Source organism: Gobio gobio, assembly GCF_949357685.1.
Source record: "Gobio gobio genome assembly, chromosome: 14".
NCBI classification, from domain to species: Eukaryota; Metazoa; Chordata; class Actinopteri; order Cypriniformes; family Gobionidae; genus Gobio; species Gobio gobio.
The window spans coordinates 46,961,548-46,989,341 of record NC_137107.1 but is presented as its reverse complement, the minus strand read 5'-3'; the positions used below and the strand labels follow the sequence as shown (position 1 = coordinate 46,989,341).

Sequence of the window (27,794 nt, the reverse complement as noted above, 5' to 3'; positions counted from 1 at the left end):
CACACATCCGAGTCTAGAAGAAGAAGAGAAGTGAGCGAGGGAAGAACATAAACATGAGAAGTGGAACACGGCCGCTCATTCTGCTCTAAAGCTGATGTTTTCACACTGTGAGTACATTCATTTGTTAGGAGAAATCTAAATCCAAACGAGTCGGTTCATTTAGTGAATCACTCAGAAATGAATCGACTGATGTTCTTTACACTCGTGAAGTGAAGCCTAAACTCAATGACTTCACATTACAATTTGTGAAGCTTATAAGGTGTGTTTTCATTTTATGTTATGGAAAAATGAAACCTGGTAAACATTTTTTTAATGATAAATCAAATCTAATGTAAGCAGGGCTCGGTTTGAAAGGGGTGGCATTCCCTTTTTTGATAAAATAACAAAAAAATATATATCTTCCCACAGGAGAAGCAGCAGCAAGCAGGAGGAATTACTCCAGGAGAAACTACAGACATACTATTGTAAAGATGGAAGAACCCTGCAGAATAAAAGATGAAGAGACAGAGGAACAAATAGGTTGGTGTTGTTCTTCATTCTCTTTAATGAGGACCATTAAGATGAAAACTGACATAAAACAATACATATGAAACTAGCTATTATTAGACTCAATACAGGGCTCGACATTAAGCTTGTTCAAGTGCTTGTCCTTCGGACAAGTAAATCTGTCATCCACTTGTCCGAGTAATAAATGTGCTTGTCCGGAATTTTTGTTTTGTTTTTTGTGTGTTGTAAATAAAATGTATTCTGAAGCAATATTCTCACCAGAGTTCAATCAGCTTTGATATATGCATATTTGTGATATTTTTACCTTTTATAAAGGGCATTTTCCCCCTAATCTTATTAAATATAGGCTATGATTCAGATTTCCTTTTATATTCTTAAATTGGATCAGTAAATTAAATTAGAAGACGACACTGGCTGTTACCAGTCAAATTAAATAATTTACACTGAAAAATTACAACTGCATTAAATAATGTTATGAGATTGTTTTAAATATTTTTTGAATATACAAATAAGAAATGTTGGAAAGATGAAACTAAACCACCAGTAGGTGGCAGCAGGTGACCGTCTGAATGAGTGAGTCATTGAGTCGATTCGTTCAAACGCTGATTCATTCAAGAATGAGGCGGTCGTTTACGAATAGTTCATTGAATCTTTGATTCTATCGATTCATTCAAAACACTGCAGTGACACGCGTTCTGCTGTGATCTTTTGGAACTATTTTCGCTGCTGAAATAGAACAAAAACACTCAATATTGCATCTAAAAATGTAAGTGACTTAATGTTAATAATTGTTTATGGAGCTGTCATTTGAAATCAGTGTCATTTTCAGTCGTGATGTTATTCAGGAAAACAGCACTCTTGGTAATGTGACATTGCAACTGTATCATGTTATAAATATAAATAAACTCGACATTTTTACGGCAGTGTGTTAACTGAGTTTCTCTGTGTGAGTGGTGCACATTTGTTTCGATTTCTCCTCGAGAGGCTGCGCGAGCGTAAACAGTGCAACGTTAGTTACCGTCAGTTCATTATACATTATTATCATTCACTGTCAATCGCCACTTACAGTAATGAATGCAGAATCATTCTTGCATTTGGGTGATTCCCTAGTTATTTTTGTTAATTACGTTTTATCAGGCTACTTGTCCGTCGGGCAAGTAAAATTCTCTTTCACTTGCCCCTTCAAAAAATCCACTTGTCCCGGACAAGCATTAATGTCGAGCCCTGCAATTGTAAACTGGATTTTGCTAATTTGGGGCTCCCTGGTTTTGTTTCTAATTTCCCTCTTCTATTGAACCATGGAAATTTTATTTTGTTTTTAGATGAGGTGGAAGTGAATGACGACAAACTGAATCTCATAAATGAAGATGGGACCTTCATTTCACATACAGAAAAGAATTTCACACAGAAACAAGCTGGAAAAACCAAAGTCAAAGGATCTTTCAGCTGCTCTGAGTGTGGACAGAGTTTTGCATATAAAGCAAACCTTGCTGTGCACATGAGGATTCACACTGGAGAAAAACTGTTCACATGTGCTCTGTGTGAAAAGAGTTTCACATATAAAGGTCATCTTAAGAGACACATGAGGATTCACTCTGGAGAAAAAACGTTCACATGCTCTCAGTGTGGAAAGAGTTTCACTCACAAAACCACTCTCGATGAGCATCTGCGCCGTCACTCTGGAGTGAGATCATTCAGCTGTGATCAGTGTGAGAAAACATTTGTTGCGGAATCAAACTTCAGAGAACATCTTACAATTCATACTGGTGTGAAGCCTCACATTTGTTCTTTTTGTGGAAAGAGTTTTTCACAACTGAAATCTTTAAAAGTGCATGAGCGTTTTCATACTGGTGTGAGACCATATGTGTGCTTTGACTGTGAGAAGAGCTTCAGTACATCCAGCGACTTAAAACAACACCAGCGAGTTCACACTGGAGAGAAACCGTACAAGTGCTCACACTGTGGGAAGAGTTTCGCTCAGTCAGGAAACCTGAAAGCTCATGAGAGAGTTCACACTGGAGAGAAGCCGCACCAGTGCTCTTCATGTGGGAAGACTTTCACCCATTCAACTAGTCTAAAGACTCATAAGAAAAAGCATTGCCAGAAGGCACCTAAATGAGCAAATGTTCATGTTCCGATCCATCACTCACAAATAATACACTTACATGTAAATAATTTGACATTCAGATTCAGTAAAATGCTGTGATTTATGAAGATATGTTTTGTTTCTTTAAGGAGTTCAATTATTTTCATTAATTGTGCACGAGCACAAATAGAAATAATGCACCGAGAACACATTAGCATTAAAATAAATGCTCTGTACATTTTGAGACTTAGAAAAATAAAAAGGAACACATGACATGACTTGATGAATAAACTTACTTGTTTACAATCAAGGTAAACGTCTTGGGTTACTTGACTGTGTTGGGGTAATAGTTTAGGACCCAGGACCAGGAGTGAAAAATGAAGACCAAGAATCAGGAGTGCAAATTTTAGACAATTTTACTTAAGAATAGTTTGCAGTTTCCTCAGCAGAAGCCAGCTTCAAGTCTCATAAGGAGTTTGTAGGCCGCGCTCCCTCTCACCGTCCATTGTACATACAATTTCTCAACAGTTATAATGTTTTCAAGGTCTAGCCACGTCATTGGATGATTTTGATTGGCTAAGAGAAAATGAAGTCACCACTCAGAGACCAAATACACACTTTAGAAAACACAAAGGAAGAAACAAACAATCAGTGGTTCTCTTAAGCAAAATCATAACTGGAAAGAATAATTAAAAATCATTATAATCATATAGGATAATAAATATTGATTATGGCTTTGATTATGAATTTCATTTGGATATATATATATGTATATTGAAGTGGCAGTGGATTTCAGAATCCAACCTTTCAAAAGAAAGTTAACGTTAATTCCTTGACTATGCATTACGTACACTAGTTGCTGTATATCATATATTAAATCCTGTTTACAGTAAGAATTAAAATATTTCAGGCTTTCAGTCAGAGCATATGATTACCTTGTCTAGCCTCGTTTCTTCCACCCCCTGTAAAGCCAAATATATTGGCACAAGCTCAGATATAAACACCATTAAATGATCTGAAAGAACTGGTATTCTGGACCATCAACTGCTGTTCCTGCTTTTCCAGATTCTGGGTATTTTGATCCATCCATAAAAATATCCAAAATGTTAATGTATTTTTGTTTTATATATTCATTCACTAAATGTTCAACTGTCGTGTCTTTATTTCCTTTAGTTAGTTCTTGTACTCGTGTATCTATACATGGCATAGAAAACAACCATGAAGGCACTTCAGGTAATGGCACACTTTGAGTGTATTTCAGCTGATCTATACCCATTTTTGGGCCATTCTATTTCCTGTCTATCCTATGCTATTAATGTTCCCTTGGGTATGTTCCCAACTCTCATTAAACACACTTAGTTGGTGTTTATCCCTGTCCTTTTAATGATGCCCAATAATTCATAGCTATTTGCATTTACATTTAGTCATTTAGCAGACACTTTTATCCAAAGCGACTTACAAATGAGAGCAATAGAAGCAACTAGAACAGTCAAGGGCAACAATATGCAAGTGCTGTAACAAGTCTCAGTTAATCTAGGACAGAATACACAGGACAGATATTTAAAAAAAAATTTTTTTTTTAATAAATTAGACAGACAGAAAATGAATAGAATGATAAGTGATATTCTTGTTTGGTCAGGTGCTGCTGGAAGAGATGTGTCTTTAGCTGTTTTTTGAAAATGGCTACAGACTCGGCCACACGAATTGAGATAGGCAGGTCATTCCACCAGGTGGGGGCGGTCCAGGAAAAGGTCCAGTGAGAGCAATTTCATGCCTCTCTGGTATGGCACCACAAGGCGTCGTTCACTGGCAGAATGTAAGCTCCTGGAGGGTGTGTAAGTCTGAACAAGCGAGTTTAGGTATATTGGTGCGGAGCCAGTGGTTGCTTTGAAGGCGAGCACCAGTGCCTTGAATTTGATGTGAGCAGCAATTGGCAGACTGATGAAGAGAGGCATGACGTGAGTTCTCTTCGGCTCGTTAAAGACCACCCTCGCCGCTGCATTCTTGATCAGTTGCAAGGGTTTGATAGTGCATGCTGGAAGGCCCGCTAGAAGAGCATTACAGTAGTCCAGTCTGGAGAGAACAAGAGCTTGGACCAGGAGTTTTGTTGCCTGCTTTGATAGGAAGGGTCTAATCTTCCTAATGTTGTATAACGCAAATCTGCAGGACCGGGTTGTTGCAGTAATGTGGTCAGTGAATTTTAGCTGATCATCAATCACAACTCCAAGGTTCCTGGCTGTCCTGGACGGAGTTATGGTTGATGATCCTAGCTGAATGGAGAGATTGTGGTGAAGTGCTGGGTTGGCTGAGACCACAAGCAGTTCTGTCTTTGCAAGGTTGAGTTGCAGGTGATGTTCCTTCATCCAGGCCGAGATGTCTGTTAGGCAGGCAGCGATACGAACACCAACCGTGGGATCATCTGGTTGAAATGAGAAGTAGAGTTGAGTGTCGTCGGCATAGCAGTGATAGGAAAAGCCATGTTTCTGAATGACAAATCCCAGTGATGACATGTAGATGGAGAAGAGGAGTGGTCCAAGCACTGAGTCCTGGGGAACTCCAGTAGTCAGATGATGTGACTTAGACACTTCACCTCTCCATGACAGCCTGAAGGACACCCTGAGGTAAGACTTGAACCACTGCAGGGCAGTTCCTGAGATGCCCATCTTCATGAGAGTTGACAGGAGGATCTGGTGATTAACTGTGTCAAAAGCAGCCGACAAATCCAGTAAGATAAGTACTGTGGATTTGGAAGCTGCTCTTGCCTGTCTCAGTGCCTCCGTAACCGGGAGCAGGGCAGTCTCAGTTGAGTGGCCGCTTTTGAAACCGGATTGGTTGATGTCCAGGAGGTTGTTCTGTTCAAGAAACGTAGAGAGCTGATTAAACACAACCCGCTCAAGAGTCTTTGCAATGAAAGGCAGAAGGGATATCGGTCTGTAGTTTTCTAAAAGTGCTGGGTTCAGAGAGGGTTTCTTAAGCAGTGGGGTTACCCGAGCCTGCTTAAATGCTGTGGGGAAGGTCCCGGTGTGAAGAGAGGTGTTGACAATGTGAGTGAGTGCAGGAGTAACAGAAGAAGAAATGGCATGAAGGAGGTGAGTGGGGATAGGATCAAGCGGACAGGTAGTGGGATGATTGGAAAGGATGAGTTTGGAGACATCATCTTCGGAGAGCAGAGAAAGAGGGGAGCGTGTGTGAGATGGTTGTTGAGATGTGCGTGTCAGTTTGTGGTGTGGAGAATAGGCTGCTGATGGAGGAGGTTTTGTTTGTGAAAAATGATGCAAAGTCATCAGCTGTAAGAGTTGATGAAGGAGGGGGGGGGGGGAGGACAAAGGAGCTAAGAGAATGTTCTGAAAAGTGCACGAGAGTCAGAGGAATTGTTGATTTTGTTGTGGTAGTATGTAGTTTTAGCAGTGGAGACATTAGTAGAGAAAGAAGCGAGAAGAGACAAACAGGGTTAGGTCAGTAGCGTTTTTAGTTTTGCGCCACTTCCTCTCTGCCGCCCGGAGTCCAGAGCGATGTTCGCGGAGTACATCAGACAGCCAGGGGGCAGAGGGGCCGGTGCGGGCTGGGCTGGCCTGGATGAAATGGGACAGAAGTTGTCTAAGCAAGATGTTAGAGTGGAGCACAGAGTGTCAGTAGCGCTGTTAGTGTCCAGTGCTGAGAACTGAGCAGGTGGAGGGAGTGAGGATGAAACCATAGTAGATAGACGGGAGGGAGAGAGCGAGCGTAGATTACGCCGAAAGGTGATCTGCGGAGGAGTGTGTGTTGTGTCATGAGTCAGTAGGAGGTTAAAGGGTTAGTCCACCCAAAAATGAAAATTCTGTCATTAATTACTTACCCTCATGTCGTTCGACACCTGTAAGACCTCCGTTCATCTTCGGAACAGAAATGAAGATATTTTAGTTGAAATCTGATGGCTCTGAAAGGCCTCCATTGGCACAATGGCACTTTACACTCTCAAGACCCTTAAAAGGTACTAAAGACGTCGTTACAAAGTCCATCTCACTACAGTGGTTCTAAAATAACTATAAATCGGCGAGAATAGTTTTTGTGCGCAAAAAAACCCTAAATAACGACTTACATAGTGATGACGATTTCAAAACAAGGCATCATGAAGCTTCGAAGCGTTATGAATCAATGAGCCGAATCATGATTCGGATCGCGTGTCAAACCACCAAACTGCTGAAATTTGGCGATTCAAACCGCTGATTCGACTCGCTGATTCATAACGCTTCAAAGCTTCATGATGCCTTGTTTTGAAATCGTCATCACTATGCAAGTCGTTATTTAGGGTTTTTTTGCGCACAAAAACTATTCTCGCCGATTCGTAAAGTTATTTTAGAACCACTGTAGTGAGATGGACTTTGTAACGACGTCTTTAGTACCTTTTAAGGGTCTTGAGAGTGTAAAGTGCCATTGTGCCAATGGAGGCCTTTCAGAGCCATCAAATTTCAACTAAAATATCTTCATTTCTGTTCCGAAGATGAACGGAGGTCTTACGGGTGTCGAACTACATGAGGGTAAGTAATTAATGACAGAATTTTCATTTTTGGGTGAACTAACCCTTTAAGAGTGATCTGAGGTGTGCAATGGAGTAACTAAAGTGTTGTCTGTGGAGCAGTAGCGTGTGTAGATAAGGTCCAAATGGTTGCCTGATTTGTGAGTAGCTGTAGTAGATACCCGCTTAAGGTCAAATGAGGTCAGAAGTGGTGAAGTCTGCAGCCTGGGGTTTATCATGGTGGATGTTCAAGTCACCAAGCAGTACCAGAGAAGTGCCATCCTCAGGGAAGTGAGAGAGTAAAATATCCAACTCCTATCCAAGAAGTTACCCAGTTGACCTGGAGGGCGATAAATAACTACAACATGGATTTTAGCAGGGTGAGTGATCGTGATCGAGTGTGATTCAGATATTTGTTGCCTTCTAATCCCACAGTTTAGTTGTTTTCTGTAGTGATTGTTGTTATTTTCTTCTTTGGTGTTAATTGGCGGTAGGTAACCTAACTTATTGGTGCATTACCGCCACTGACTGGACTGGAGTGTGGATCAAAAAATGCTGTATTATTATAAAGTTTATTAGCAATATTGAATACAGTGTTAAAGCCCTCAATCAAGTTAAAATGAGTACAAAAACAAGTTGTTGGAAAACAAAGTGTTATCTGCTGAAATGTATGTAGAATATTCTCAAATATAAATAATCAAAAAGTCAGTCAATTTCACATAAACATTTATTACCCACATTCAACATACCTGTTTAAACTATACACCGATCAGGCATAACATTATGACAGGTGAAGTGAATAACACTGATTATCTCTGAAGATACTTTATAAAGACAGTACATTATGCGTATACAGACAGGAGCCATCTTGGAAAACAGTCTCGGCGAGTCGAGCCGCGAATGCTGTGCTAAGTGAGCTGGTCGATAGGAGATTCCAAGTCACAGTTCATCACTTAGCACAGCTTTCGTGGCTCGACTTGTCAAGACTGTTTTCCAAGATGGCTCCTGTCTGTATGCGCGTAATGTACTGTCTTTATAAAGTATCTTCTTATTAAACTGTTTGTACACTTACAAAGTTCTCAATGCTTCGGTTTGCATGTAGGGACCCTCATTATGCTACCGTGTTAGTGTGAGGCTATTTTGAGCCTTGTTAGTGGTATTAACTAGCGATTTAATTTGACTTATTATGTGCCCCATCGACTAGCATTATAAGCTAATCTGTTTTTAGAGATAAAACTCTTTACATTCGATTTTCATGAAAACGCATCCCAGAGAACGATCTACTCGGTAACCATGTGTTAATTACCCCTAGGTTCATTTTTCACCGGAGTTGTCCTTTAAAGCGATTTAAGACTATCAGATGTGTATTATGTTGAACCAATGCCAATATATTGTGACAATCGAACACTCGCACATCACGTGAAGATCACGCGCAGAGAGCAGCGCAGAGAGCAGCGCAGAAATGCAGTGTCAACGCTGTCCTGTGACTTAAGTTTTATTTTTTGTTTTTGGTCAAATCGTTACAGCCCTACATGTCAATGTTATGCTTGATCGGTGTATTTATATATTTAATTGGCACACTTTCAATACAAACATGAACTTTGCTTATTTAGGAAACTTCAGGCAATGCTTTTTATTATGAATCTTTAGACTAGTTGAATGGGTGAAACTCTTCCCACATGAATAGCACTGGTGCGGCTTCTCTCCAGTGTGAACTCTCTCATGATCTTTCAGGTTTCCCAACTGAGCAAAGCTCTTTCCACAGTGTGAGCACATGTACGGTTTCTCTCCAGTGTGAACTCTCTGGTGTCGTTTTAATGCGCCTGATGTACTGAAGGTCTTCCCACAGTCAGAGCAAACATGAGGTCTCACACCAGTATGAATACGCTTATGCTCTTGTAAAGCGTGCACTTGTGTAAAATACTTTCCACATACAGAACAAACGTGAGGCTTCACATCAGCATGAACTTTAAGATGTGCTCTTAAGTTTGATGCCACAACAAATGTTTTCTCACACTGATCACAGCTGAATGATCTCACTCCAGAGTGAAAGAGGAGATGATCATCGAGATGGCTTTTCTGACTGAAACTCTTTCCACACTGAGTGCATGTGAACGGTTTTTCTCCAGAGTGAATCCTCATGTGTCTGTTTAGGTTTGATTTATCTGTGAAACTCTTTCCACACTGAGAGCAGGTCAAAGATCCTTTGACTCCAGTTTTTAGAGCCCTTTTTCGTGTAAAAACTCTGTTTCCATCTTCATTTGTGAAATGATGAGTTTTTTCCTGTTTGTCTTCATTCACTTCCACTGGGTCTAAAATCAACAATAAATTCCCGTAATTCAATAAAAGAAGGACAAATGAGAAACTATGGTTCAATTACAACTTAGCACAAATCCAGTTTACTACTGAGAATAAACTCAACAAAAAAAGAAACGTCTCTTTTTCAGGATACTGCTTTATAAAGATAATTTTGGTCTAATTGCCTGTGTGAACATGCCATAGACCTGCTTCACACGCGTGTGCCCAAGTACGTTGCAGACAGCATGATCAAAACTTCTGCGATTGTATTTTTCTTTCAAATATCAAGTCAAGAGAGTGAACAATGCGCATCAAGAAAGGAATGTTATTTCACTATTTAAGATGATATGTATTGGTAGCCCGTCTGGAAAACACATAGCCCCGGGACGTTGGGGCTTTGCGAGCCCTGTGACAGTGGTAAGTTATGTTTAGTTAGACATGTACACATAATAAATAGATATCAAATTATCTGTAACAATGCAATACTATCACATATAAAAAACATGTTTTACTCACACAAGTGTGTTGCTTCAATCATTCATTCATATAATCTCATCGTGTCTGCAAATCCAGTCTCTTGTTTACAAACAAATCCGTGGTTAATGAACATGCGTGCAATGTCTTCCCCACGTGAGCTGGATATTCACATTAAAAATAAAGTTCAACCACACATTTCCAATATTAGAATCCAAAGAAGCATATGAAGAGACTGTGTTCTTCCACAACCAGGCACAGCGCAATATCTTGCTATCTTCGGCATGTTTATTGCTCGGATCCATTTAGCTCCACGAGTCGGTGGGCTGGGCTACAGAATCAGACGTACATATTTATCTGTTGAGGCTGCGTTTCAGCATACGATGACGTCAAGGGTCTACATATTTCTGAGATCTCTCATTTTCTGGGCCTGGTGTCAATAAAATATTTTTTTTTGACTAACAAGGAAGTTTTCAGCTCTGAAACTTACAGGATATTCTTATGTCACGATGAGCTTTTTATCAAAGGCTCAAGGGAAAGTTTATACAATTCATGACCCCTTTAATGATGGCATACATATTTAATAAGATTAGAAAGAAGAAAAAAAATCATATAGCCTATAAAGGTAAAAAATACTGCTGGAAATCAATTGCCCCTTATGGATAACTTAATTTCTGAAAATGACAAATGGCAATACATTTTGCCAATAAAAATATTCTGGCTTTATTGTTCAAAGTGTTATTTCAGGGTTTTGAGATGATCTTATGACAGAGACAGCACTATATTATAATGGCTATATTTAGCACTAAATTTATTTAACATTACCCCCATTTTTTTTAACTTATTTTTTTTATATGTGATTTTTAAAATTAGCATCTCGAGTTGCCATCTCCTTCACCTTATTGGAATCGAAATTAGGAATCAAAAATAATTTTAATGGATAGGCAGAATCAAAATCGTTAAAATTCAAACTATACCTCATTATAGTCTTACATAGATTTAATCTATGTCTCAGTTTTAAGTGAGTGGATGTCTCAGAATTGTTTCATGTTCATATTAGGGGTTGCATCGACTAATCGACTTTAATGCTCTGCCATGACGCTTTAAGCTTGACGTCGAGTAGTCGCTAGCCTATAGAGGGCGCGACAGGATGAGCCATTTCCTGACATATAGGCTGCCAGGCTCTGTTTCCAACAGTTAAAAATGACAAATAAATACATACTCAGAGAGCTCTCCACAAGACATTTTTGATTATAACACCTGGAAGCTAAAAATTGATCGGGAGAATGCACGCTTATTGTACAGGTCAGTTAATCACCGTTCTAAATGCGTGATGCATTGTAACACACAGACATAGCTCGCACATCACGCGGAGATCGCGCGTGCCTTACACAAAACCATTCAGTAGCGCAGAAATGTATCAACACTGTTCTGTGATTTATCACTAAAATAGCTTAGAAACTCAAAAGTTATAGCATATATTTCTTAGTAACTAAAACTCACAGCTTAACTATTAGTAGAGAGACGCTTGCAGGTGGAATTAATTCACACGCAATCGCTCTCTCCACTAATGCCTTCATATACATGTCATCTTTATTGTGCTACTTTATCTGTATCTGATTCAGAACGAGCAGAAATCTGTGAGAAATATAACGACCCAAAAACCCAAAAGAACTGAAAAAAAAAGCTGTTGTAGTAGGAGCAATAACCTTATGGGCAGCGCTGTGACATGCCATAGCTGTCCTGTGCACGAGAAAACTCGTGTTCGCGTCTCAGCTCAAGGTTCAGGGTTATTTGTTTATTAATGACGTCATCACCGACTAGTCGACGTCGACTTTCATCACATAAATGTTGACTTGAAAAAAAACGGAAGTCGTTCAACCCCTAGTTCATACAAATATTTACACATAAGAAATTTGCTAAGAAAAAGCAGTTGAAAATGGGAGAACGTTTCTTTTTCGCTGAGTTTAGTATTTAGCTTTAAATGTATTAAACACCAACCTATTTGTTCCTCTGTCTCTTCATCTTTTATTCTGCAGGGTTCTTCCTCATACTCCATCTTTACAATAGTATGTCTGTAGTTTCTCCTGGAGTAATTCATCCTGCTTGCTTCTTCACCTGTGGGAAGATGGGAATATATCCAGCATTTAAACTCTCATGAACGGCTGTGGGAGCGGCTTCACTGACAGAAGGTGTGAATTGTGGTCGCTTTTGCTCATTTAGCAGATGATCATCACACTTACAATCACTCTCAATTATCCAGCTTTAAGTGTTTTGCTCTATAATAGCTGTTTAGAAACAATTTCATAATTTCAGTTTCAAACTCACCTATCTAGCTACTTTTTGCCTCTTTTACGTTATATTTATCACAGGTTGATTCAGTTAAAGAATTCAGGAGTTTTATGCTAAAACAAACAAAAACTCACTTCACAAATCATCACGTGAGGAAGCAGTCAGTACCAGCTTGAGTTTTACGCTCGTAATCTACAACGGTTAATTTCAAATCGGACATGACGAAATAATTAATTTCTTTTTCAAACTCTGAATCGGATTATTCGGTTAACATTCAAGTTAACATTCAAACATTTAGATTTTTATTTTAACTGATAAATAATACAATGACTGTACTTACAGTTTGATTTACAGCAGATTTACAGCAGCATGAACGGCATTTAATCCACCAGTTTAGTTGTTTTCTGTCATTTATTGTTGTTATTTTCTTCTTTAGTGTTTATTGGAGGTGCATTACCGCCACCTAGGGTTGGGCGATGTCTCCTAAATTGGCAGTTGACGATGTTTACAGTAAAACATCGTGATGGACGATGATAGACGTTTTTTTTTTATTAATACAAATATATTATTTACTATATCTGTATTTTACTATCACTTTACATAAATACTATTTTCTACTTAAAAACTATATAATTTCGTTATTTTACTAACCCAAATAAATGACTCATCCGCGCTAGGTTGCACATGATGGAAAAAAGTAGCTTCCTCCCACTTAAAGGGTTATGTCATTAATTACTCACCCTCATGTCGTTCGACACCCGTAAGACCTCCGTTCATCTTCGGAACACAAATCAAGATATTTTTGTTGAAAGCTGATGGCTAAGAAAGGCCTCAGATAGGCCTCCATTGGCATTCAGTACATTCACACTCACAAGACCCATAAAAGGCACTAAAAACATTGTTTCAAAGTCCGTCTCACTACAGTGGCTCTACAATAATTTTACAAAGCAACGACAATAGTTTTTGTGCACAAAAAAAATCTAAATAAATACATTTTCCACAAGCTCTTGTCTTCCGTTTTGGCCTCTGCCGTGAATTCATGAAGCCCCATGACGCATGCGTGAGAATATGACGTACCGCCGGCGTTCGGGAATCCATGAAATACACAATGTTGTCCCATTTTGAGCACTATGCCGAGACCTAAAGCACGATCAATGTAGAATTCAACAGCTTAGATACGGCGCGTCTTCCTCTGCTTGTAAACAAATCTCCTCCTCGCTTCTGGGTCATGTGTCCGAACGCGGGATCTGCGTAATATTCTCACGTAGTGTTGTCACGATACTGGAATTTCTAACTTCGATACAATACCTAAAAAAGTATCGATATTCGATACCATTTTTGATACCACGGGGGGAAAAATGCTTATATACTGTCAAATAGATATTTTTAATATAATTTAGTTTTTTGTCCGTCTATTGAAAGTCTAGGCAATAAAAAATTTCTTCAGAAGATCACTTTATATGATAAAGCTTTTAAGCTTTTTCTCATATATAAACGTTGATCAATTACCATTACAATTATCTCACAAATATTTGCTAACTAATTTTGTTGCAATAGCTTACATACAGCACAAGGAAGCTTGATTTCAAATTGAATTTAAAAAGACGAGTAAACAGTAATAAAATCAGAACAAATAAACAAATGACAAACAATAGCACAAATAAATTAGACTGTAGGTCTAACAGTATTCAGGTAAGAATAACAAAACAAAGTAATCAAATTTAAAATAACATTGGATAATCTTTATTGTAAAAAATGTAATACAGATGAATCCATTAGAGTTACACAAGTTAATCAGTCAAGAGCAGCAAGTGATCGTTTGTCTTTTTGTAGTGTGAAAAACAAATAACTGCTGTCCCTTTAAGTACCGACGCACACATGGATCCCAAACACTGTTCCTGCTACACATTCTTCCTGAACTGTTTACGACTGTGTTTATGTTAATACTCACCAAGATGGGCATTGAGACATTTTTTGAGTGTATTTGACCATTATAATAAGCTGGAAAAGGGGCTCATTTTTGCACTTGTATGTCAGAGGCGGCTTTATTACGGTATGTGTGCGCGCTTCAGATGCGAGCGCGAAATCTGCGGGAATGAGTAGAATTAACTAGGGATGCACCGATACCACTTTTTTTCAGACCAAGTACAAGTACTTACATTTGGGTACTTGCCGATACCGAGTACTGATACGAGTACTTAATAATACCATTACGGTTCTTATAACAATGTTTTATGTTCATCAGATGTTTTTCACTTTCTGACTGTAACAAAGTAAATACACAAATTGATGCTGTTGCTGACATTTTAACATTCAACTTGGTGTTTTCCTAAACAAACATGGCACTGCTGCCCATTTCACATAAATGTAACCTGTAACATTCTTGTGGATTCCAGTACCAAACAACATAGTAGCAGAACAACTGAATTAAATTATTATATGTTATCATAGCCATACAGCCCTTTTCGGAAAAGTGAGAGGCAGGTTCTTTTTGATGAAAAGAAGCTTCTCTGCATTATCAGCTATGAGCCTGTTTCTGTTTTCATCTACAATGTGTGACACTGAGCTAACTTAGGGATGTGCGAGACACTAGTCAATTAAAACGTTATGCTGCAGCAAGACGACTTGGAAAATACTAGTCGTTGACCTTTTTTGGCACATTTAAGGTTTTGCTTTAAATATATATATATTTTTACAAAGGCTATGTTTAAATTACTGTCGTGTATATCTTGAAATTAATATATTATTTTGAAAAGTGTATATCTGCAGCAAAACAAAATCATTTAATTTTACCTCAGGTTTTGCATGCGTTGGTTTTCTCTGGCGCTCGCGGAGGCTTCAGATAAATCTCCACTCGGGTGAAGGAGGATTTTGAAAGCTTACACAAAACTTTTCCATTTTATTCCATGTCATGTCAAACTAGTATGACAATTAAGCTTGCTTAGGCTTGTTATAATACCGGGGTTAGGCTAGTCATTGCGCACATCCCTACTAAACAGCCCTTCACTTTCAGTACTCACTACCGAGAGCGGTATCTGCCTCACGAGCGGTTAAGCTTGGTTTATAGGCGTCCGCACTAGCGCTCAGGTGCACGTGGCAAAAATGAAGCCATATAATGGCAGTCGTGCGCTTTGAGAGCGTGAGACCCCTTTGCACTTGGCGCCACGGTGTGCGGGTGTGCACGGCGAATTATGTAACTTTCCGCGTGGCTCCGCATCCGAAGATCCGTTGTCATAAAGTGGTATCGGGTGCGGTTGTATCGGGGTAGTTTTACGAGTAAGAGTACGAGTACTTCACAACAGTATCGGACCAACACCCGAGTACTGGTATCGGTGCATCCCTAGAATTAACGTTATGTGTAATCCCGCGTGAAATTCAGACCGGTCACACCAACACTAAGACGCTGTCCGTGTTCAGAGGGTTAACCGGACTGAATGAGAGGAGGCGGGTGCGTGTCAACTCACTGTCGGTCAGAGAGGAGAGCACAGCTGGTATCGATACTGTAGAAAAGGAGTATCGTATCGTTTCAGATATTTCAGAATCGATACAAATCGAAATATCGATATTTTTGACAACACTTTTCTCGCGCATGCATCGTGGTGCTTTGTGAGTTCACATCCGAGGCCTACACGGAAGAAAAGAATTTGTGGAATAAAATCGTTATTTTTTTATTTTGCTAAATACATTTTTTTTAATTGAAATATTACTATTACAATAACATTCATTATAAAAAAAAATTAGGGATGCACCGAAATGAAAATTCTTGGCCGAAACCAAAAAAGAGGAAACCAAGGCTGAAAACCTAAAAACCGAAAGAAATTATGCCTATTATTAGTACCATTGCATTTATGGCTATGACTGTGTACTAACTTTACTAAAATCAAGGCATGGCAATTGCATAAATTCATATTAAAGTTTCAAAGAATAAATCAATTACAAATTATGCCAATATTTATTTAGCACATTGCCAAAGACTGTAAGTTAACTGTAGAATAGGGGTGTAACGGTATACAAAACTGACGGTTCAGTACAGCAGTTTTACAAAATGGCTTTTTATTTATTTTTATTGGTTAACTGGAAAAAAAAAGTATCTGTCCTTAAATTATAACTAAAAGTTTATTGAAGATATTGCTGTAAACTATATAGGGAGCCCTTACTTGCACATTAATATTAAAGGTTAACAACAGAGCCCAAACTATTAGCCTAAATTCAGTTGCTATTTATTTTTAGGTCTAATAATCAACACTCAAACAACATAGTCCGCAAACATGTAAACTTCACATAAGGCAGTTTTTGCAATAACTTCTAATTATAAAATAGTTTTTTATCAAATTCGTTGTTGAAATATAATCATTTATACACAGTGTCTGTCATTTTCATGACAGGTTTATTTAAACATACATGAAATAATCAAGATATCATTAACAGGTTAAGTAAAATATAATGAATATATAGGCTAATATAGAGCATATATTTAGGCCCAAACCCATTTCTACCCCTTAGCCCTTCTCTTTCCCCTACCCCTTCGTTTTGCGCGTTCACGTGAAGGGGTAGGGGTGTCTCGATTCTTTTTTGGCTGGAGTGGTAGGGGTAAGGGGAAGGGCCAGATAGCCCTTCAAACGAAGATTTTTCAGGACCACACTTCGAACGAAGGGGTATGAGGAGTTTCCCTCCACCGACTACCGTGCTGCATAGAATGTGTGTGTGTTGCCACTCAGGATCGATCACTTGCGCGTCGCCTGGCTGCCGTTTTCTCCGTAGCTTGCTAAATGCACTATTTGGGTGTTTTGAACACATATTAATAATAGTTTAAAAATATATATCTGGTAATCCTTCATAATGCAGTCGATATTTACATCACATATCGTCTGTAAACGCTCGCGTTACCAAGGCAACGACTGACTTTACGTATAACTTATGAACATTATCGCAGCACCACAGTGGATAACGAAACCATATCCGTACTGGCCGGCTCGGATCAGCACGGAATGGAACGGTTAATAAACAAAGAGAACAGTTTGGTCCAATGGAAAAGCGGCTTCACCCATCTTGTGCTGTATCATTCTGTATCATCTTAGGAAACTCTGTCTCGTTTTGAACTGAAAACGAGCGAAATTTTATTAAGTTAAAATACAGCGCAAAACTCTGTTGGGAGTGAATAATTTGTTAAACGTGCTCGCGCCTGATTTCTGTTAGATATAGCCTATACGCACTTTATTGCTGTTCATACTGGTTAAATGTCACAGGACATTATAATAAATAAAACGGGGTATGATGACGTGTAATGGTTAAGTAGTGGTGTCCCATTTCTTAGGGGAATATTTTCACCCCTACGCCTTGGCACTCTGTTTCAGGTAGGTGTAGGGGTAGGGGAAGGCGAAGGGGTGTAAAACAAGATTGGGATTGGGCCTTAGTGAAAGAGTTGATTTACTCTAGTGAATAAAATTCTGTGGACACTGAATGACTGCCTGAGGTAAATGTGACGCTAACGTTACATGACATTGTTTAGTTTACAAGCAGTTATATTGACGTCTTTTTGCCTCTGAAACACTGATTGAGCGATTACACCACATATGATACGTGACAGTAAGTTGTAATGTATCCTCAACACACCTTAGATGTTCATTCATGTTTATTCTTAAGGAAGAGATGATCGATCCCGCTCACAGAAGATCGCGTTCGCGCACACCGCCGCTTGAACTGTGATGTGATCAGTGATGCCACATTAGAGAGCGTCAAAACGGCATTTGTCGTTTGAATTTCGTGATACATGTTGATCGATGTTGGTGTGGGAACTCGGATTGAAGTGTGTTCCGCGCTTAAAACATGCCCACTGTTAAAGATTGCATTCGGAAACCGTTGGGTTTCACAGTGAAGTGTGGTCCTCTTCTCATCGAGAAGCACTCGCTGTCAGTGCTTGTGCATGGAGCAGACGTGGGTGTTTCTCAGATATACTGAAATACGTCCACACCGCAGACATGTTGCTTCAGACAAGCACGTGCAGGTCGCGGTTTCTGTTTGCGTCATCACAACATTTCGGCCGTGTTGTTTCGGTGATAAAAGTATTTCGGCCGAAAACCGAAAATGCATTTTTGGGACATTTTCGGCCGAAAATTTTCGGTGGCCGAATATTTGGTGCATCCCTAAAAAAAAAAAAAATAGAGCATTTAAGAATAAATATAACAGTATAATAATAATAATAATAATAATAATAATAATAATAATATTTATATTTTACAGAAAACTAAAAATTATGGGTTACCTGTTAGTATGCAGACTGCCTATGACTAAAAATCATTAGAAAGGTCTAAGGATTTGTTGTAAAAAAAAACAACTATTATTATACAAATCTGTGCTTTTTATCTGTGATACCAATTTCTTAAAGTCTATGTCTTTAATATGAAATATGAGCCTCTTATGCATCCACTGTGGGGATTAAAACTCCTGTACATTGAAGAAAAACATATGGATTGTCATATAAATTTATTTAGAGAGAAGTTTTATTTTTCTTATTTTCTACCCAAGAGTTTCATTCATACTGGGGGCCAGAGGGCTCCCTCGAGCAGAAACGCCACATTTGCACCAGAGAAGTAATCATTTGTTTTCAGGAAATCCCTATGGGAAATCCCTAATGTGAAGCTCCCGCTGTAAGCTGAATAAAACAAAGATAGAAATGCTTTGACTGATTAAACATGAAGATAATACTTCTGCGACAAGATATGGTGTATTTGAGTTCTTCAAGCCTTCTCGGATATTTTCATAATAATAAAGCAGTGCTAATTGACATTCTGTGATAAGAAGCCACATCAGCTCGACTGACGATATGAAGCGAGTTAAAACATGTTATTAAACGTTGTATTTGGTTGGACAACAGGTTTATGAACGCTTCGCATTACTAGTTTGTGAAGATGTTTGACACATGTTGCTCAAACTCGCAGTGCTCTCAGACGGAGCAGCGTTTCCTCCTGATCACAGAGCCGCTCTTCACTGACACGCTGGGAATTTTTCATTTAATTAAAATCGCAGCCTTTGCGCTTTCATAATCGCACATAACCCAAATCACGATTGCGGTTCGATTTCGATTAATCGTGCAGCCCTAGTTATTTTGAATTTTTTTTTTTGCGCACAAAAACTATTGTCGTCGCTTCGTAAAATTATTGTAGAGCCACTGTAGTGAGATGGACTTTGTAACGACGTTTTTAGCGCCTTTTATGGGTCTTGTGAGTGTGAATTGAAGGGTCAAGGCTTCATCAGACATATATCCTAGACACATATCCACCTTAGGGTCACATATGTTACAGGTAGGGTTGGGTACCGAAATCCGGTTCCAATATGGCACCGGTACTTATATAACCGGTATGTACCGGACCGAATCAGAACGCAGATTTCGGTTCCTCATTTCGGTGCCAAAATTCAAACGTGCTTTCGGGTGCTTTGGCTGGCACCGAGCCAGAGACAGACGCTCAGCGCTGGTCACATCACAACTCATGACAACTATTCAGTGTTTTCAACGACATCATGTTTATTCCAGGTTTCATAAGTAGGCTACTAGCAAAAAACACACACTGATGTATATGAAAGCGGCAATGACAATCCTTTCAGGCGGTTATAATTTGACTAACGTTACATGTTTTATTCACATCAGATACATGCACATTAAATAGTAGCTATATCGTTTACTCTATTCTTCTTCCAGTTCACTGGTGGTCACTTACTTTCATGTATTTTGTAAGACGAGAATGAACTCAAGTGTTATAAATCCGACAGATCCGATTCTGAGGCGCAAATTAACATGGCGCCGCCCATTGCGCTTTATAGATCAACTAACACACATTCACTCACACATTTGAACATCAGATAGTTCGTGACACAGTTAAGAAGTTTGTGAATATTTTGAATAAAAAGAAAAAACGAAATAAACCCGATACAGCTGAGCTGTCAGCGCTATTGCGGCTGCTGTGTCATGTGAGAAACATGACGCGTCGTCATGGAAACATTAAGGCGATGCGTTCTAAAATATTTAGCCAGAGAAAATGATCATATTTCAAAATAAAGCTGAAGCTCGAAGCTGGAAGCTGGTTATTAGCAGACCGAGAATACAGACTAGGCTAACTGCTGTTATTACTGTAACTGTTATTTAGAGTTATATTAGGCTTGTTGTAGTTGGGTGGCTATTAGGTTTTACTGTGAATTTGTAAATAAGTCAATTGTGTTTTGTATTTATTTATATTCATACATTTAAGTATACATTAAACTTTTAATAAATGGTTCAATTTAAATAAATAAATAAAAAGCCATTTAATGTTATCCACCTCGTTTTGTGGCCATTAAAAAAAAAAAAAGTATCAGTTCAGGCACCGTTTAGGCACCGGAACCGTTTTAAAAGTATCGGTTTGGCACCGGAATCGAAAAAAACCCAAACGATACCCAACCCTAGTTACAGGTCTACGTGACTTTATACTAGGGATGGGCGATATGGACTAAAAAAATTATCCCGATATTTTCTAGTATTTATTGCGATAACGATATCAATGACGATAAATGTAGCATCATTCCCCATGTTTTTGGATACAAGTGAGAGCTGCATGCATTCTTGAGAGACTCAGAAAAACAAACAATGATCTAGTAAAACATACCTGTCATCAAATAGGCTCCTATAATACATAATGCATAATATATATTTATATATATATATATATATATATATATATATATATATATATATATATATATATATATATATATATATTTTTTTTTTTTTTTTTTTTTTTTTTATGTAAAATTCCACACCAGCCTTTTCAGAAATGGAAAAGTTGCAGATATAATTGTCTTCTGTAAAAGTGCAGGTAATTTTTAAATAGTGCAACTGTGCTGAAAAACATCACACAATACAAACAATAATAATTAAAAATCAATGACAAGTTTTAAATGTAAACCGATTCTGTATACACTCATTGTGCAAACAGTGGTAAAAATAGCAGAAACAGCTAAAGTAATTATCCCAAAAATGTATTCAGATTACAAAAAAGTTGAAAATAATGCTTTATGATAGAACTTCAGTAATTTGAGTTAATAATACCACAAATTCTTCTACTAATAAAAAAAAACTGGACTAAGGAATAATGAGCTTCTGGGTTCATGAATATTAATCATGTTGTCAGCGCTCATTCAAACTGATTTCCTGAAATCAAAACACCGTAATAGGTGCACGCCAGCCAATGAGATTCCCGTTTTTGTGCATTCGTTTCTTCCTGTTCATGAAAGGCTGAATAATTCCAAATAAACGCCATTATTTTACAGGAAAATACAACAAAGAATATTGTTTACATGTAGCACATCAATTCTGTGTGGTATAAGACTCTCTCGCTCTCTCTTTGAGTGTGTGTGAAACACTGAGCGCTCTCAGTCGCGCGCCTCACACTAGTGTTTACTGTGCGTCAAATGCACTGCGTATTCATTGAGTTGAACTGAAATAGTTTGCTTTACCGATCGATTGAGACAGCGCGAATCTCTTAAGCGCTCAGTCCATCTGTATGGTTCAGATTGCCCTCAGGTAGTCCCTCGTTTAGCTATTAACTCTTCCGCAACTTCCACCATAGTTGTTTTCGCTCTGCACGTGAGTTGCGGATTCAGTGCCGTCCCATCACGCGCTGCGCGTAGGACACTCTCTCTCCAACCCCCGTTCAGCTATACAAAGTGACGAACGCAGCCACTGCGGCCATCATAAAGTAATAACGCTTAGAGCATCATGACGGCCAGCGGTGGCACTGTGCGGATGGGTCGCGCCATCAACTAGGCTTTATCGTTATTATCGCGGGAAGACAAATTCTTATCGTGGGGAGAATTTTTACCGGTATATCGCAAACGATAAGATATCGCCCATCCCTACTTTATACTAATATATATATTAGTATACGTTTTTAAAAGAAGCCATTTTCGGCCAAGTGCATCCTAAATTTTTCGATTTCGGCCCAGAATTTCATTTCGGTGCATCACTAGTTTTACAGGCTGTGGTGTGTTGTTTCACTGACGGAAGTGCTAAAATAAACACGCATGCTTATGAAATGGATGTTTGAGCCTTGTTTATTATTTCAAAATGTAGGCTATATAGATCTGACAAAGACTACAGTATTTAAAATAGAATACATATGCCTTAGTTCTATTCTCAATTTAATTTACAGAGCAATCCCTGCAAAGTTTTTATTTTAACTATAGAAGAGGATTAGTGTGTGTCACACTCACAACAAGACACGCAATGGGGAGCGTGAGTCAGTCAGCCATCACAATGGACGATGATATCGTCCATCGGCACAACCCTACCACCACCGTCTGGACTGGAGTGTGGATCATTTGCTAATGTATGTGGGATGAAAATGAAACAAAAACCAAACAATTTTACAAAACATTTTATCTTACCAGTAATGGCACTTTTCCACTGGCTCGGTAGACTCGCTTATAGTGTTAGTTCACCCAAAAATGAAAATTAGTCCATGCTCACCCTCAAGTCATCCAAGGTGTAGATGACATTCTTCTTTCAGACGAATAAAATCAGTTATATTAAAAATGTCCTGGCTCTTCCAAGCTTTATAAATGGCAGTGACTTGTTGGGTCATTTTTGAAGTCCATAAAAGTGCATATATCCATCATATAACTGCTCCACAAGGCTTTGGGGGGTTACTTAATAAATAGAATTAGTAATGGCCGATAAAAACGATACAAAATTGGCCTACGATAGAGATTTTAATTCTATTGCACTATTGCGATAATGCATGTTGATTGATGACGCAATCTACCACTGAAATTTTGAACCACAAGCTTCAACGCATCATCGAATTCGTAATCTTGAGTAAACATAGCTGAAAGCGAAACGGAGGAGATGGTGAAAAAGACTGGTGCAACATCCATTATTTGAACTTAAGCCGCCCGACGAGCAGCAGCAAACTATACTCTGTAGAGTGTGTGGGGCAACAACATTCAGTCGCTTCCGTGTTTATCTACATGCAGGGCTCCAGAATGTAGCCAAATATATACTGGTGTATGTGAATATTAAACTGCAAAATACTATTTAAATATTACTCCTTCATGTTCTGCCTCTCTGTGTGAATGGTGGGCGCGCGTGCACACACACACACACGCGCGCATGACGCTCGCTGTCTTTGTAGTCTCTGCCCTGTGTCACTATATGAGGACACAAACTCATAAACTTCATGAGCATTTACCATTTCATTTGAGAAAACTGTCATATCATGAAATGAACACAGACACTCAAAGGTCTTCACGGCAACCAGTCCAAATAAAAATGAGGTTTAAACGTGAAGAAATTGACAGAATATATTAGGCTATTGTAGCCTACAGTAGATTTATCATTGTCTCTCACTGTATCATTGCGTGATACTTTTGTATCATTTTTGTAAAGTTTTAGCCTGGTCGCCATTCACTGCCATTATATTACACAGGACGTTTTTCTTTGTTAAATTCTCTAGTGTCTATGAAACCTGTTCTGAAATGGTTCTATTATAATTTATACATTGTGATATATATCGTTATCGCAAGAGGCTGCAATGTATATCGCATTTGGATTTTAGACCATATCGCCCATCCCTAAGGATAATCAAGAACACCATTCCTTCAATAGGCTCCATTGCTCCTGCTTTGCGCGTTTGTTTTGTGTCAGCGCAACTACAACTTAATACCACCCACCCACTTAAAACTGTACTGCAATGGAAAAGCGAGCCGAACCATGCATTGGAAAAGCAAACCGTACCACACTGTGCATACATTTATTTAACTAAAATCGCAGCATGTAGTTAAACGAGGACCTATTAGCCTGCGCGCCATCTAGAGTTTCATGACAGACATTTTCTATCTGCATCCTAACTCAATTACTGTCAAATGTGCGTTTATAAGAGACAAAACATGTTATATTATTAATATTGCAGCCTGCACTGCAAACTGTGCTGAAGATGCACATTCTGGCAATAAAACCGCAGCTTCTAGCAAAAGTCCACCTTTAAATTTGAAAGAAATAAAGATTTGACATGTATCCTGGTAATTATCAATATTGACTGATAATAAAAAAAAGTATGGTAATAACTTTTTTGTCCATATCACCCAGCCCTACCTCAAACTAACTATATAAACAATAGTGCTTACTACGTTGTACTTACTTACTTTATCTAACCCTACTTTTAAGCATTTTCGAACACCGAACTCCAGAAGTTCAATACCAATAAAAATATCTTAATTACTAACTTTAACTAATCTAGCTGATTTTTGTTTTGCTCTTACATGATATATGGTTTTTCAAAGATGTATTCAATTCAAGTAGTTGGGAGATTAATGTTAAAAACAAACACTTCTTTCAATTATTTCATTCCCACAACAGTTAAGAGAGAAGCTGAAAGAATATTGATAAGGGTTGATTGCTGTAATTATACATCGATCAAACGTGTGAAAAGCAGTGATAAAGGAATAGTCAGCAAGATAATGTCATTTAAATAAAAAATGTTGTGTGAGTAAAAGTGCTGTAACCAAGTGCTTAATTGCGGATTAATTAACATTTGCATAACCAGTTTTGAATGCAAATGCCATGGCTAAACTACCGTAACAATGTTTTTTGGTTTAATTTGTAAAACCGTAGCTAAATTTCATTAGGGGTTCACTTCTAGTCAGGATCTGAATCGGATTAATTCGGATGGGATTCACTAAAATGAACCGAATATTTAAGAGTCATATAGATTTGTCCTAATAAATGATAAATGAATGTACTCACAGTGTGAAAACATCAGATTTAATGCAGATTGTGAACGGACTTCTCATGTTTATGTTCTTCACTCGCTCACTTCTCTTCTTCTTCTACACTCGGATGTGTGTCGTTGCTTCTGTAGCGGGAGCGCCTCCACTGGCGGAAAACAATCCCTTATTAAACTATAACCTTCATAGATTATATACTACCACTACATCTCTGTTATCTTGGTTGATATATAAAAAACACAATGTTTGATTTGGAGTAAGTATTGATTTAGAAATTACATTTTATAGGTGACAGCTGTTTCACCATTAGCCTATAGATGGTATTTTAGATAGATTCAGACTTCAAATATCTGCTAAGGAGTTTGAAATTGTATTTACCTTCTGGACTCCTTCAATTGTTACTGATTTAGTTTTTTTAAATATAAATATTGACTTTAAAGTTGTATGGTACAAGTAGGCCTATTATTAATACAAATGTGAGAGTTAATGATTACCTTAAAAACTCGGAGCAGCTCAACACACGTTGTCTGAATTAGATTTTCCCCCGAAAAAAATAAAACCACAGTCTGATAAAAACAGTGAATTTAATCTGATAGCTTTTGGTGCCTAATAAACAAAACGTAAGGTGCCGTCTTGTGGAAGAACATCTACTCTGTTTATGTCTATGACGAGTCACGCAGGCACTTGCGGGTCCGAATATAGGCTAAACACTTATCAGGCGTACTGATTGGATTCATAATGTACCCACTCTTTAAATATGTGTACAAAAATATGAACAAAAAAGTTACATAGTGTAGGTTTAAGAATCGAAACGATTGGTTCAACAAGTTAAAGGGTTTTCCCAAAAATGAAAACCCTGTCATTAATTACATACCCTCATGTCGTTCAACACCCGTAAGACCTTTGTTCATCCTTGGAACACAAATTAAGATATTTTTGTCCTATGGCTCCAAAAGGCCCATAAAAGGTACTAAAAACGTTATTAAAAAGTCCATCTCACAACAGTGGTTCTACAATAATTTTATGAAGCGACGAGAATAGTGTTTGTGCGCAAAAAACATAAAAATAACGACTTTATCCAACAAGTTCTTGTCTTCCGCTTGGGCCTTTGACGTGAACTCACCGAGCAACACGACGCATCTACTTCTCAGGCAATAGTCCATCTTCTACCTCACATCAGAGTCTGAGGTAGAAGCGTGCTTTAGGCTGTGGACAAAATTCTCTGCATTTATTCATGAGTCAGGGCTCTGCACTAAAATTTTTCTACTCCTACTTTTCCACAGCTTTACACGTCCATTTTAGAGAGCTTTTGCAACTCTGAGGCGTGAACGACCAGGCTAAAACAAGGGGCTTTCATGTCACCTTAAAGCTGGATAATTGAGAGTGATTGTGAGTGTGATGATCATCTGCTAAATGAGCAACAGCGACCACAATTCACACCTTCAGTCAGTGAAGCCGCTCCCACAGCCGTTCATGAGAGTTTAAATGCTGGGAATATTCCCATCTTCCCACAGGAGAAGAAGAAGCAAGCAGGAGGAATTACTCCAGGAGAAACTACAGACACACTATTGTAAAGATGGAGTTTGAGGAAGAATCCTGCAGAATAAAAGATGAAGAGACAGAGGAACAAATAGGTTGGTGTTTTCCTTCATTCTCTTTAATGAGGAACATTAAGATTAAGAAAATTTTATTTGTGGCTCTGAATTTCTTTTTGTTTCTAATTTAGGCAAAAGGCATCAGTTTCAAAAGAAGATAGCAAATGGAGATGGAGATGGAAACACAGTCGTTTCAAAGACTAAAAAGAATTTCACCCAAAAACAAGCTGGAAAATCTGGAGACAAAGGATCTTTAACCTGCTCTCAGTGTGGAATGTGTTTCACAAGTAAAGCAAACCTTAAGAGACACATGAGGATTCACACTGGAGAAAAACCGTTCATATGCTCTCAGTGTGGAATGAGTTTCACTCAGAAAAGTGTTCTCAATGAGCATCTGCGCCGTCACTCTGGAGTGAGATCATTCAGCTGTGATCAGTGTGAGAAAACATTTTTTGTGGCATCCAACTTAAGACAACATCTTACAATTCATTCTGGTGTGAAGCCTCACTTTTGTTCTTTTTGTGAAAAGAGTTTCGCACACCTGAGGTCTTTAAAACAGCATGAGCGTATTCATACTGGTGTGAGACCTTATATGTGCTTTGACTGTGAGAAGACCTTCATCACATACAGCACCTTAAAAGAACATCAGAGAATTCACACTGGAGAGAAACCGTACAAGTGCTCACACTGTGGAAAGAGTTTCTCTCAGTCAGGACACCTGAAATCACATGAGAAAGTTCACACTGGAGAGAAACCGTACAAGTGCTCTTCATGTGGGAAGAGTTTCTCTCAGTCAGGAAACCTGAAAGATCATGAGAGAGTTCACAGTGGAGAGAAACCGTACAAGTGCTTACACTGTGGGAAGAGTTTCTCTCAGTCAGGAAACCTGAAAGATCATCAGAGAGATCACACTGGAGAGAAGCCGCACCAGTGCTCTTCATGTGGGAAGAGTTTCACCCATTCATCTGGTCTACAGTATCATAAGAAAAAGCATTGCCCGAAGGCGTCTAAATGAGCAAATGTTCATGTTTGGATCCATCACTCACAAATAATACACTTACAAATAAATCATTTGACATTCAGATTCAGCAAAAGCTGGAATTTAGGAAACCATAGTGATTTAAGAGGGTCATTTTCTAAAATTAGTAGTGAAGTTTGATCATTTGTCAAAGGACATTTTAGCAGTGTCAGTAATAGTTCATGAAACTAGTGTTGCTGTAAATATTTTGAGACTAAGAAAAATAAAAAGGAACACATGACATGACTTGATGAATAAACTTGTTTACATGAAATC

The 27,794-nt window shown here is 38.4% G+C and overlaps 1 protein-coding gene across 2 annotated transcripts; it reads left to right on the top strand.

Moving 5' to 3' along the window:
- LOC307136843 (uncharacterized protein) lies at positions 1-27,794 on the top strand. Of its 2 annotated transcripts, none has more exons than XR_013817842.1 (3): positions 1-107; positions 409-519; positions 1,830-3,523. XR_013817842.1 is itself a non-coding variant. In XM_079834162.1 (3 exons), the coding sequence occupies exons 2-3, from the start codon at positions 26,482-26,484 to the stop codon at positions 27,513-27,515; spliced, it is 942 nt and encodes a 313-aa protein (XP_079690288.1). In that variant the 5' UTR covers positions 16-107; positions 26,420-26,481; the 3' UTR covers positions 27,516-27,794. The 2 variants fall into 2 exon arrangements, 1 of the variants encoding a protein (XP_079690288.1); XM_079834162.1 differs by lacking the exons at positions 409-519; positions 1,830-3,523 and adding exons at positions 26,420-26,539; positions 26,632-27,794 and having other exon boundaries at positions 16-107.